We start from the raw sequence: 12,675 nt of genomic DNA on the forward strand, positions 1-12,675 counted from the left end.
GTGTGTGTGAGAGAGTAAGTGTTAGTGTGTTAGTGTGTGTGTATGTGCGATAGTGAGTGTTAGTGTGTGTGTGAGAGTGAGTGTGTGTGTGTGTTAGTGTGTGTGTGAGAGAGTAAGTGTTAGTGTTAGTGTGTGTGTGTGTGAGAGAGTGAGTGTTAGTGTGTGTGTGTGAGTGTGAGAGTGAGTGTTAGTGTGTGTGAGAGTGAGTGACACACACACACACACACACACACACACACACACATTCCCCAATATACATAAACACACACAATTGGGCCTCACTCCTTTTTCATTTATATTTTATAAAAAAAAGTTAGTAAGAAATAATAAAAAGAAAAGAAAGAAAGAAAAAGGAAGAAATGCAGAAAGATGACAACAAACAAGATGAAAATATATATTTTTTACCCGGAAATGATCTCATTAAATGTTTCGGTCACGTGCTAAACACTTTTGTTTTGTAAAGCAGCTCCAGATGCCTGTTCCTAAATTCACACCCTTAAAAAATAAAAACATTAACTTACATATTTTTATGATTAAAATAAACATTTATAGCGCTGAACTTGTTTATGATCAGTAGGTTTGTGTTTTATAGATATGAATGATTTTTTGGTGTATATTTTTGATCAGGCAGACAGAAGGGCAGCCCGCCCCGGGTCTTTATCTGAGAATCACTGATTTCGGGTGTAAATGTGAAAGTAAACCGGATTCGGATTTACTGCCACCGGGGTATTAAAACAGAGGCAATTCACACCTACAGAGAACATGTTTGTGTCGGTAGACGAGCGCGTGCCCAGTTTTAAAGGCTTTACATTAATTACGGTGAGTTTCAGTAGAACACAAACTGCTTCATTACAAAATAACTGGTGTTTAATGGTGTGTAGTGGTGGTGTAGTGTAGGTGTAGTGTAATGGTGTGTAGTAGTAGTAGTGGTGGTGGTGTAATGGTGTGTAGTAGTGGTGTAGTGTAGGTGTAGTGTAATGGTGTGTAGTAGTAGTAGTGGTGGTGTAATGGTGTGTAGTAGTAGTGGTGGTGTTTAATGGTGTGTAGTGGTGGTGTAATGGTGTGTAGTAGTGGTGTAGTGTAGGTGTAGTGTAATGGTGTGTAGTAGTAGTAGTGGTGGTGTAATGGTGTGTAGTAGTAGTGGTGGTGTTTAATGGTGTGTAGTAGTGGTGTAGTGTAGGTGTAGTGTAATGGTGTGTAGTAGTAGTAGTGGTGGTGTAATGGTGTGTAGTAGTAGTGGTGGTGTTTAATGGTGTGTAGTAGTGGTGTAGTGTAGGTGTAGTGTAATGGTGTGTAGTAGTAGTAGTGGTGGTGTAATGGTGTGTAGTAGTAGTGGTGGTGTTTAATGGTGTGTAGTAGTGGTGTAGTGTAGGTGTAGTGTAATGGTGTGTAGTAGTAGTAGTGGTGGTGGTGTAATGGTGTGTAGTAGTGGTGTAGTGTAGGTGTAGTGTAATGGTGTGTAGTAGTAGTAGTGGTGGTGTAATGGTGTGTAGTAGTAGTAGTGGTGGTGTAATGGTGTGTAGTAGTAGTGGTGGTGTTTAATGGTGTGTAGTGGTGGTGTAGTGTAGGTGTAGTGTAATGGTGTGTAGTAGTAGTAGTGGTGGTGGTGTAATGGTGTGTAGTAGTGGTGTAGTGTAGGTGTAGTGTAATGGTGTGTAGTAGTAGTAGTGGTGGTGGTGTAATGGTGTGTAGTAGTAGTGGTGGTGTTTAATGGTGTGTAGTAGTGGTGTAGTGTAGGTGTAGTGTAATGGTGTGTAGTAGTGGTGTAATGCTGTGTAGTGGTTGTGTAGTGGTGGTGTAATGGTGTGTAGTAGTAGTAGTGGTGGTGGTGGTTTAGTGGTGGTGCAGTGGTGTGTAGTGGTGGTGGTGCAGTGGTGGTGTAATGGTGTGTAGTAGTGGTGGTGGTTTAGTGGTGGTATGGTGTGTAGTAGTGGTAGTGGTGTAATGGTGTGTAGTAGTGGTGATGGTTAAGTGGTGTAACGGTGTGTAGTAGTGGTGGTGGTTTAATGGTGGTGCAGTAGTAGTGGTGGTGTAATGGTGTGTAGTAGTGGTGGTGTAATGGTGTGTAGTAGTGGTGGTGTAATGGTGTGTAGTGGTGGTGCAGTGGTGGTGTAATGGTGTGTAGTAGTGGTGGTGTAATGGTGTTTAGTGGTGGTGCAGTGGTGGTGTAATGGTGTGTAGTAGTGGTGGTGTAATGGTGTTTAGTGGTGGTGCAGTGGTGGTGTAATGGTGTGTAGTAGTGGTGGTGGTGCAGTGGTGGTGTAATGGTGTGTAGTAGTGGTGGTGTAATGGTGTGTAGTAGTGGTGGTGTAATGGTGTGTAGTAGTGGTGGTGTAATGGTGTGTAGTAGTGGTGGTGTAATGGTGTGTAGTAGTGGTGGTGTAATGGTGTGTAGTAGTGGTGGTGTAATGGGGTGTAGTAGTGGTGGTGTAATGGTGGTGTAATGGTGTGTAGTGGTGGTGCAGTGGTGGTGTAGTAGTGGTGGTGTAATGGTGTGTAGTAGTGGTGGTGTAATGGTGTGTAGTAGTGGTGGTGTAATGGTGTGTAGTAGTGGTGGTGTAATGGTGGTGTAATGGTGTGTAGTAGTGGTGGTGTAATGGTGTTTAGTGGTGGTGCAGTGGTGGTGTAATGGTGTGTAGTAGTGGTGGTGTAATGGTGTGTAGTAGTGGTGGTGTAATGGTGTGTAGTAGTGGTGGTGTAATGGTGTGTAGTAGTGGTGGTGTAATGGTGGTGTAATGGTGTGTAGTGGTGGTGCAGTGGTGGTGTAATGGTGTGTAGTGGTGGTGCAGTGGTGGTGTAATGGTGTGTAGTAGTGGTGGTGTAATGGTGTTTAGTGGTGGTGGTGTAATGGTGTTTAGTGGTGGTGTAATGGTGTGTAATGGTGTGTAGTAGTGGTGGTGGTGCAGTGGTGGTGTAATGGTGTGTAGTAGTGGTGGTGTAATGGTGTGTAGTAGTGGTGGTGTAATGGTGTGTCGTAGTGGTGGTGTAATGGTGTTTAGTGGTGGTGCAGTGGTGGTGTAATGGTGTGTAGTAGTGGTGGTGTAATGGTGTTTAGTGGTGGTGCAGTGGTGGTGTAATGGTGTGTAGTAGTGGTGGTGTAATGGTGTGTAGTAGTGGTGGTGGTGCAGTGGTGGTGTAATGGTGTGTAGTAGTGGTGGTGTAATGGTGTGTAGTAGTGGTGGTGTAATGGTGTGTAGTAGTGGTGGTGCAGTGGTGGTGTAATGGTGTGTAGTGGTGGTGTAATGGTGTGTAGTAGTGGTGGTGGTGCAGTGGTGGTGTAATGGTGTGTAGTAGTGGTGGTGTAATGGTGTGTAGTAGTGGTGGTGCAGTGGTGGTGTAATGGTGTGTAGTAGTGGTGGTGGTGCAGTGGTGGTGTAATGGTGTGTAGTAGTGGTGGTGTAATGGTGTGTAGTAGTGGTGGTGGTTTAGTGGTGTGTAGTGGCGGTGGTTTAGTGGTGGTGGTGTTTAGTTGTGGAGGGTATGACTGTGTCAGATTATTGTTGTGAGATGATAATGATGGTAATGATGATGATTATATTGTTGACGATGAAGATGATCACATTGATGTTCAAGATGATGATGATGATGATGATGATGATGATCATGTTAATGTTGATGATGGTAATGATCATGTTGATGTTGATGATGTAATGGTTGTTCTCCAGCCTGCAGTGTCAGTAGGGAATGTGGGGCAGCTGGCTGCAGATCTGATCATCTCCACATTAGACATGGTGAGAGTCGGACACTTCCACACGGACTGTCTGATCCCTATGGCAGGAAATAATCCATACGGCGTTGCTGAGGACGCGGCTCTGCTCTGCACCAACGCTGAAGGTCTGATCAGATCTCCTTTCCTATTTCTATCAACTGTGAAGTTTCGTACCCTATGTAGTGCACGTGTACAGGGACTAGAAGTGGTTTGGGATTTATCCCATTAGTAAGAACTGTGTTTCTGCACATTGTTTGATTTATAAATGTTTTTTCTCTCGTGTGTAGTTTACTGTCGCAGTGATTTGCAGTTGGCTGTGCTGCAGATACGCACCCCCATTTTATCGGTGAGTCTGCCCCCATAGTCCCTCTGACGCCACCCCTAGCCACGCCCCCATCGTTTCTATAGCAGTAAAAAAAAAAAATGACTGTTTATAGCTGCTAGAACGTAAGTAAAAACAGGAAACAAACTATTAGAGGTAAAGATATAAAAAGTAATTTCCTGTCTCCAATATTCAAACGGTTTCCATGGCAACGAACCTGTCTGCTCATTGGTCCTGTGGGTTTCCGAAACGTGCTTTTATTTTGATGCTTCTTTTCCAGACGAAGATGAAATCTTTCCGTAAAACACTGCTGTCCTGGATTAAAACTAGCGGATTTTCCAGAACGGTGCTGCTGTCGAGCTGCCACGCTCACCACCGCGACGACCAGCAGCTCCTCAGGTAGAAACCTGTTATCTCTGATAACATGGTCATTTTATCATCTCAGAATTACCTCTTTGTCAGTCAGGAAGCATCGTGGTGCCACTGACTTCCTTTAATCTTGTTTTTTTTTCTTGTGTTGCCGTGACGAAGCAGCTCTCCTCTGAGATACCTGCTCACTCCGGCTCTTCGGGAGGACGTAGAGGGGACGCTGCAGAGTTTGGGGTGGAGGGAGATGGAGAGAGTGAGCCCTTTCCCTGGAATCACTGATTCAGACAGTCTGCGGCTCTACATCCCGGGAGGAGGCGTCACCAAAGCACTCTACAACGACTGGTATTGATCACCAGACACGTGGACAAGTAGATTAGAGTAACGGCCATGTTGAGGACAGAGGTCAGAGTAACGCAGAGGACTGGGGTCAGAGTAACGCCGAGGGTGGAGATCAGACTGAGGGCGATGTCGAGGACGGGGATCAGAGTAACATTCATGAACAGAGACGTAGATCAGAGTGATGTTGATTACTGTGCAGAGTAAAAGTAAAAAATTGTCAAATAAGTTTGACTGAGGAATTTAAACGTGTGTTTTTTCTGGTCTTCAGCTGCAGTGAGAACATGTCCATGGCAGTACTGCTGCTGTTCTGCTCTGAAGGAGACAACGTCCCCGACACATTCACTCTCGTCAATCACCTGAATGACTGGCTCCACCTGCTGGCCAAACCGGTCAGTCACTCAGAGATTCAATTCTAATTAGGATTATAGTAATTATAATTAAAATGACAATAATAATGATGTAAATTATAACCATGATAATGAGGATAATGACACCAACTATGAATTTGATAAAAACATTAATAATAACGATGGTAAAATAAGGACTGTGCTTCATATCTCAGGTTCAGGGCTCTGTTCCATGGAGAATCCCGTCCTCCTGGAGGCTCCTTTTTGGAAGCGGCGTTCCTCCTCTGATCTTCTGAACTCCGCCGAGACACAGGAGACGACGACGGGACGCGTTTCTGAAACACCGTTGAAGTCTGGACTGTGTGTGTTGTACATCACTTACACACAATAATCATCACGTGTCTCATGATTCAGTTCACGTGACACTTTGCACCCGGAGTGTAAAGCTTTGCCAAATTCGCTTGTCTTTTAAAATAAATGGTAATTATGTAAAACGTCTGATTTTCATTAAACACAGTGACTTTTTAAATTTTAGCGTCAAATGCCTGGATTTTGTACACATGCTGGAAAACTTTTGTTTCTACACAACAAACTCGGTAAAAAAAAAAAAAACTTTTTTTTTCTTTATACAAATTAGGAAATAATTTTTACGTACAATAAACCTAAACATATAAAAAAGTATTTTCTATATACTTTATATATATATTATTTATTCATTAATGTGGTCTAGTGGTTAAGATGCAGCGCTCCCACCGCTGCGACCCGGGTTCGATTCCCGGTCAGGGAACCATCCCCAGCCACTCTTAGTGCCGGTCCCAAGCCCGGATAAATTGGGGAGGGTTGCGTTAGGAAGGGCATCCAGCGTAAAACATGTGCCAAATCAAACGTGCGGAGGATCCGCTGTGGCGACCCCTAACGGGAGAAGCCGAAAAGAAACTATTTATTCATTAATATTCAAATCCATTTAAATATATGCATAAGTTGTTAAAATATATTTTTTAACGAACAACCCTATATAGCAGTGTGTGTTTTAAAATAAAACTACAGAAATGTATTCCAGTGCAATAAGTGGACAATATGAACAAACTCATTTGCATACACATGCTCATTTGCATAACCCCACCCCCACCATTGACTCTACCCAGAACTTTATTGTAAAAAAAAAAAATTGCGTTTTATTCCAACACGTGACTGATAGAAATGATGACACAGGCCACCTACACACAAACACGATGCAGACGCTTTTATACACTAAAGAGGAAAATTCTTAAGACTTTTTCATCTTATCAAAAATACTCGTTTCATCCCGACGTCCCAGGGAAGAACCTCAAGTCGTCTCTTCCGTATAAAAAAATAAGTGTTTTCAGAAATAAACACGTCCGTCTAATAAAAATGCGAAGTTACAAACGGGTGATGCATAGAACTACGACATCGGATTCTGCGAAAGAAAAAAAAAATAGAGATCATTGTTCGAATTGTGATCCGAGATTAAAGCCAAGGCAGTGCTCGAGTCCAGCACTGCTCTGCTGGTGTGTGTGTGTTGGTTTGAGGACACACTCGCTCCTCAGAGTCCATGCTGTAAACAGTGTGGAGGAGTATTATGGTCTGGAGATCCCTGCTCTGGTTGCCGAGGTGTTAGGTGTCGCTGGTCGTTCTCGCTCTGGAAACAGAAACAGAGGTTAAACTTCACATTTTATTTATACAAATCTTTTAAAAAAAAAAAAAAAAAGAATTGCGAATGTTACAATATACAACCTAACAAAACAACTATTTTATTTAATATCAGTAACTGTAGAACAAACCCCTCTCTATGGCCACGGCCCCTACCAGAGTGTGGAGATGGGGTTCCACCTGCCCCCTGACCCCCTGTGAACTTCTTCAATTTATCTTTACTGATGTCAACAAGAGCCATGCTAATGTGGAGGCAACACACTTCCATTAGCAGCATCAGCCTCATAGCAACAGGAAGCAAAAAAAATGAACTTTGGTTCATTGCCTGCATTTGCGATGAAGACAAGGGGGAGGAGTGGGACTCTGAAATAAGCCACACCCCCTGATATATTTAAAGGCGCAATAGTTCATATATTCCTACTGAAAACGTTTTTGAAGAATTTTTTTTCCTTCACACTCCTGCCAATCATTTTATAGCCACACCTCTGAATGTCCCCCCCCCATCTCAGTTCCACACCTCTGAATGTCCCCTCGCACCCCCCCAATCTCAATTGCACCCCTCTGAATGTCCCCCCCAATCTCAGTTCCACCCCTCTGAATGTCCCCCCACAATCTCAGTCCCACCACTCTGAATGTCCCCTCGTTTCCCCCCAATCTCAGTTCCACCCCTCTGAATGTCCCCTCGTTCCCCCCCAATCTCAGTCCCACCCCTCTGAATGTCCCCTCTTTCCACCCAATCTCAGTCCCACCCCTCTGAATGTCCCCTCATTCCCCCCAATTTCAGTCCCAACCCATCTGAATGTCCCCTCGTTCCCCTCCAATCTCAGTTCCACCCCTCTGAATGTCCCCTCGTTCCCCCCAATTCTCACTCCCACCCCTCTGAATGTCCCCTCGTTCCCCCCCAATCTCAGTCCCACCCATCTGAATGTCCCCTCGTTCCCCCCAAATCTCAGTTTCCCCCCTCTGAATGTCCCCTCGTTCCCCCCAATCTCAGTCCCACCGCTCTAAATGTCCCCTCATTCCCCCCCAATCTCAGTTCCACCCCTCTGAATGTCCCCTCGCTCGGGGTAAATCAGGGTATTGTGATATGAGCAAAAATATATACACGATTCCTGATTTATACGATGCATAAGATTAATTTTAATTTCTCTTTCCGTTCAATCGTTCATTATAATACATTTTATTATATCACAATGATATTATCTATGATATAGACTATTATAAGGTTGATTTATTTTTATTTAACACTATTTAATGGTAATTGATTAATTATCGAACCAATTAAGTAACTAATTAATTAATGAATGTATTATTTCTTTTATAAGGTCCCCTGGTGGTCTAGTGGTTAAGATGCAGCGCTCCCACCGCTGCGACCCGGGTTCGATTCCTGGTCAGGGAACCGTCCCCAGCCACTCTTAGTGCCGGTCCCAAGCCCGGATAAATTGGGGAGGGTTGCGTTAGGAAGGGCATCCAGCGTAAAACATGTGCCAAATCAAACGTGCGGAGGATCCGCTGTGGCGACCCCTAACGGGAGAAGCCGAAAAGAAACTTATTATTTCTTTTATATGTCAGTTGAAGGCATTTATTAATTTCTCTGTAGCATGTAAATCGACAGAACACACACACACACACACACACACACACACACACACACACACACACACACACACACACACACACACACACACACACACACACACACACACAATAAAACGTATGGAAGCTGGTAACACACTCATGCGTTGAATGCGTGTTTGGTCATTAGCGCATGACGTGTTAGATCAGGCACAAGACACTCCTGTAGCACCACCTTGTGTTCACTACACAGTAATGTCACTCTTATGTTTTGCACCATAATGATCTCTGCGTCCACACAAAGCTAAATGCAAATAATAATACGATTAAAGAGCAACTCTGCTTCACACACCAGTTACAGTGATCTTGAGATCAAAGCATACAGTTTATTATTTTATTTAATACAAAGCTCCAGGTGGGCTTTAAAATACGAGTCATAAAATGGTGTGTGAAACCTGACCATAAGATTCGTATGTGCTTTTTTTTTGAACATCCCATTTCACATTCGCTGTTATAAGAGGCTCTACTCTTCTGGGAAGATGTTCCACTGAGTTTGGTGAAGATTTATGTGAGATTCATTCAGCCACAAGGGTGTGCAAGAAGCTGATGTAGGTGAGGTGAGGAGGCCTGGGGTGCAGTCACATGAAAAATTCATTCATGTTCTAAAAAGGTGGAGCTCTATAGCAGGAGATCTTCCACTCCAACCCATGGAAAGCAGATCTTCATGAAACTGGATTTGTGCACAGGGACAATGTAATGCTGGAACAGGTTTGGGCCTCCTAGTTTAATGAAGACGTCCTGTACAACTTTGTGCCTCCAACTTTGTGGTTAAAACCACATATGGTACTGGGGAACATCAGTTGTCCCAATACGTATGACCACAGAGTGTGAAATGTGTATAAAAAAAAAAAAAGTGTATTAATAAATAGTGTATGATATTTAGATGCCTACAGTAAGAACCCTGGTTCCAATTTGACTCGTTCTTCTACAATAGACCCTATACGTTGCTCCGCTGATTCTCCCACCACCGTGCTTCACTGTGCAGCGCTCGGATTATACACGATGTGAGACGTTTTCTCTGTACAAACTAATAAACAGAGCTCATCATGGTGCAGTCGGTTTTTGCTGCTTTCAGGTGGTCCTGCGACTCTTCTCGACTTGCCCCTTACCATAGTTATGGATATTCTGGATCAACTGTCTGGGGATGATCATTTGTTCTGTTCCATGAATCTGTTTTTTTTTTTTTTTTTTTATCCGTCTTTGAGGTCGGTGCTCACTGTGACTCTGCGTGCAGCCTGTGTGCTGCCATCTGTTGGTGTGTTACAAAACTAGTCTCAAAACCTTTTGATACCACCTTATACAAGGACCATATTCAATAGCACGGCACCTGTAAAGATGTTCGATGTTACCATGACTACACGATACATGCGAGGCGAACTGTGACCCCATGGCTACTGTTTTGTCATTAACACACACTATGTTTTGTCTTGTGAGTGTTTAAGTGTTTATGGCTAAAAGGTGCTGGAGTTGCTCTTTAACCGTGCAAAGTCAAACCATGCTACGTTTTTTTTCCCACTCCAAACCCAAAGCCGTGGTTAGCATGAAATCTGGATTAGCATCAAAGCTCCACACCTACTGCGACAACACAATGTAACCTTGTTGGCTAGTTTCCTCACATACAGTCTGGGGGTTGTGCACAGAGGCCAGGGTGGGCCCTGGGTGGGCCCTTGGCGAGGGGAGGGGTCGAGCCCAGGCTCGCAGCACTGCCTCGGTCTCGGGTGGGAGAAAAGGGAGGGGTCAGAGTTCGCTTGGTCACGTACAACAGATGCAACCCAGGCTGTGTGAAAGAGGGACAACACGGTCAGCTGGAAAAACCTAGAGCACAGGCTTTTATAGATGAGGGGCAGCGCTTTTCTCAACGGAAGCCTCAGAACTTTACGAGTCAGTTGGACATTATTAACCGGTCTCTACTCAACCTGATCCAACTGGTTTTAACTTCCTAGAACATTCAATAGCCTCCAAATTCACTCGCTCTTCAGTTTGCTCATGATATCCAAAGACAAGACCTTCACTTTCACCCGCACGCCCAGGATGATCTACTCTACCTTCACAACAAACAATTAGATCAAGATCTAACGATCCTAAACAAGATCAGATCTTACAGTAGTGGTCCTCAGAAACCATGTCGTCATACCAGATCGTGTCTTCAAATATCATCAGGTCAGCTTAGAGAGCCAGGAACGGGAACTTCATCCATACAAAACCTTTTAAACTCCTCTGAAACTAAAACTTGACCTGACAGAGTTCCTCGTACTTCCTCGACTTCATTTCAGTCGTATCAGATACTTTTGGCTTTACTGTGGCCCTGTATCTGCTCTTGACATCAGGGCAAATATTTCAGATATTCCAGAAAGGTCACAAATTAGGTGCAATCCTGTAGATCAGACTCGTTAAAACAAAACAAAACAAAACAAACCCCTCACTGATCATCACCAGCCCACTCACTCTCCTGATCCCTGCTGATTACAACAAACGAAAATACAGCTGCTGCTAGCATAAACGTACGTTAGTGCTAGCTAAAGGAACATATTAGCTGGTTATTGTTTTTGTCAGTAATATAACAGAAAAGTAAATGAACCTGGCTGCCTCTACCTGAGGTTCTGGAAACTTTCCACAAATCACTCAAATCATTTGTTCTCTATTCACAACAATAAGCTGTGTTTAGGACCGAGATCTTTCAGACTAAACCCTCTGCCTCTGCCAGGAGGTTCCGGTTGTGTATTATGTGAGCATCACCTTTTCCTCTTCTTCTCCGTCTCGTTCGCCCTGGGCTTCGTCTGCTTTGGTGAGGTTTTCTGTGCAGAGATCTTCTCGTCTCGCTGTCTCTTGCGCGCGCTGTACAGAGGAACACGGAACGGAAAAAAAAAAAAATGTGTTAAAAACCTCACACTGGGAGGAATCAGTCAGTGGGACTGAACATGGACGGAAATACAGACACTCACTTCGATGTGCACGTGTCTCCGTCTGCTTCTCTTTCGTCTTTAGAAATTTTTTTCGCTCCCTCAATCTCTCCCGTGTCGTCTGCTTGGTTTTTGCGGGTGCCGTTGAAACGCTCCGATTGACATTTGGGAGGTGACGGAGACTCGGGTACACACACCTGATCCTCGTTAGAGAGCTCCTGCCATCGTTTCTGGTGCACGGGCACACACACACAAGCAGTGATTACTCAGCTATTTCTCTGTCCATCCATCCATTTATCCATCCATCAATCTAATCTTTCGGCCCTAAAACTGCCAAATTGCCCTCATTCTCACCCGCCTGTCTAGACCTCTGTCTGTCTGCGCTCCCCTCCGCGCGCCTGTCTGTCTGTCTGACTGTCTGCCTGCCTGCGCTCCCCTCCGCGCGGCTGTCTGCCTGCCTGCGCTCCCCTCCGCGCGGCTGTCTGTCTGTCTGCGCTCCCCTCCGCGCGCCTGTCTGTCTGTCTGCGCTCCCCTCCGCGCGCCTGTCTGTCTGTCTGCGCTCCCCTCCGCGCGCCTGTCTGTCTGTCTGCGCTCCCCTCCGCGCGCCTGTCTGTCTGTCTGCGCTCCCCTCCGCGCGCCTGTCTGTCTGTCTGCGCTCCCCTCCGCGCGCCTGTCTGTCTGTGCTCCGCTCCGCGCGCCTGTCTGTCTGACTGCGCTCCCCTCCGCGCGCCTGTCTGTCTGTCTGCGCTCCCCTCCGCGCGCCTGTCTGTCTGTCTGCGCTCCCCTCCGCGCGCCTGTCTGTCTGTGCTCCGCTCCGCGCGCCTGTCTGTCTGACTGCGCTCCCCTCCGCGCGTCTGTCTGTCTGACTGCGCTCCTCTCCACGCACCTGTCTGTCTGCGCTCCCCTCCACGTGCCTTCCTCTCTACGTGCCTGTCTGTCTGCGCTCCTCTCCACGTGCCTTCCTCTCCAGGTGCCTGTCTGTCTGCGCTCCCCTCCACGTGCCTGTCTGTCTGCGCTCCCCTCCGCGCGTCTGTCTGTCTGACTGCGCTCCTCTCCACGCACCTGTCTGTCTGCGCTCCCATCCACGTGCCTTCCTCTCTACGTGCCTGTCTGTCTGCGCTCCTCTCCACGTGCCTTCCTCTCCAGGTGCCTGTCTGTCTGCGCTCCCCTCCACGTGCCTGTCTGTCTGCGCGCCTCTCCACCTGCCTGTCTGTCTGCGCGCCTCTCCACGTGCCTGTCTGTCTGCGCGCCTCTCCACGTGCCTGTCTGTCTGCGCGCCTCTCCACGTGCCTGTCTGTCTGCGCGCCTCTCCACGTGCCTGTCTGTCTGCGCCCCTCTCCACGTGCCTGTCTGTCTGCGCCCCTCTCCACTTGCCTGTCTGTG

The 12,675-nt window shown here is 46.0% G+C and overlaps 2 protein-coding genes across 4 annotated transcripts in view; one reads left to right on the forward strand and one right to left on the reverse strand.

The window, feature by feature from the left end:
• The first annotated feature begins 662 nt into the window (after window positions 1-662).
• psmg2 (proteasome (prosome, macropain) assembly chaperone 2) lies at window positions 663-5,611 on the forward strand. 2 transcript variants are annotated; one of them, XM_083523362.1, is made up of 7 exons: window positions 663-819; window positions 3,666-3,834; window positions 3,997-4,055; window positions 4,312-4,430; window positions 4,563-4,742; window positions 5,008-5,128; window positions 5,302-5,611. In XM_083523362.1, exons 1-7 carry the CDS (start codon window positions 763-765, stop codon window positions 5,380-5,382), a joined length of 786 nt encoding a protein of 261 aa, XP_083379488.1. In that variant the 5' UTR covers window positions 663-762; the 3' UTR covers window positions 5,383-5,611. The 2 variants fall into 2 exon arrangements, with proteins under 2 accessions (XP_083379488.1, XP_083379489.1); XM_083523363.1 differs by having other exon boundaries at window positions 4,566-4,742.
• A 623-nt stretch (window positions 5,612-6,234) lies between these two features.
• ptpn2b (protein tyrosine phosphatase non-receptor type 2b) overlaps window positions 6,235-12,675 on the reverse strand; it is a 14,851-nt gene continuing 8,410 nt past the window's right edge. The window contains exons 8-10 of one of the 2 annotated variants that reach the window (XM_083524549.1): window positions 11,335-11,522; window positions 11,129-11,227; window positions 6,235-6,746 (exon numbers count right to left, since the gene is read on the reverse strand). In XM_083524549.1, the coding sequence (XP_083380675.1) occupies window positions 6,722-6,746; window positions 11,129-11,227; window positions 11,335-11,522 (312 nt within the window). In that variant the 3' untranslated portion in view covers window positions 6,235-6,721. Of the gene's footprint in view, window positions 6,747-9,257; window positions 10,170-11,128; window positions 11,228-11,334; window positions 11,523-12,675 lie in introns of those variants that run through there. The other variant, XM_083524550.1, reaches the window with a different exon arrangement.

The sequence above is a fragment of the Silurus aristotelis genome (assembly GCF_946808225.1).
Source record: "Silurus aristotelis genome assembly, chromosome: 21".
Taxonomy (NCBI): Eukaryota; Metazoa; Chordata; class Actinopteri; order Siluriformes; family Siluridae; genus Silurus; species Silurus aristotelis.

Bases quoted from the DNA above. Each gene is read 5' to 3' on its own strand.
- psmg2 (XM_083523362.1), top strand. From the start codon at position 763: ATGTTTGTGTCGGTAGACGAGCGCGTGCCCAGTTTTAAAGGCTTTACA. The intron at 3,835-3,996 runs GTCTGATCAGAT...TCTCGTGTGTAG, and splicing joins GCTCTGCACCAACGCTGAAG to TTTACTGTCGCAGTGATTTG. The intron at 4,056-4,311 runs GTGAGTCTGCCC...CTTCTTTTCCAG, and splicing joins TACGCACCCCCATTTTATCG to ACGAAGATGAAATCTTTCCG.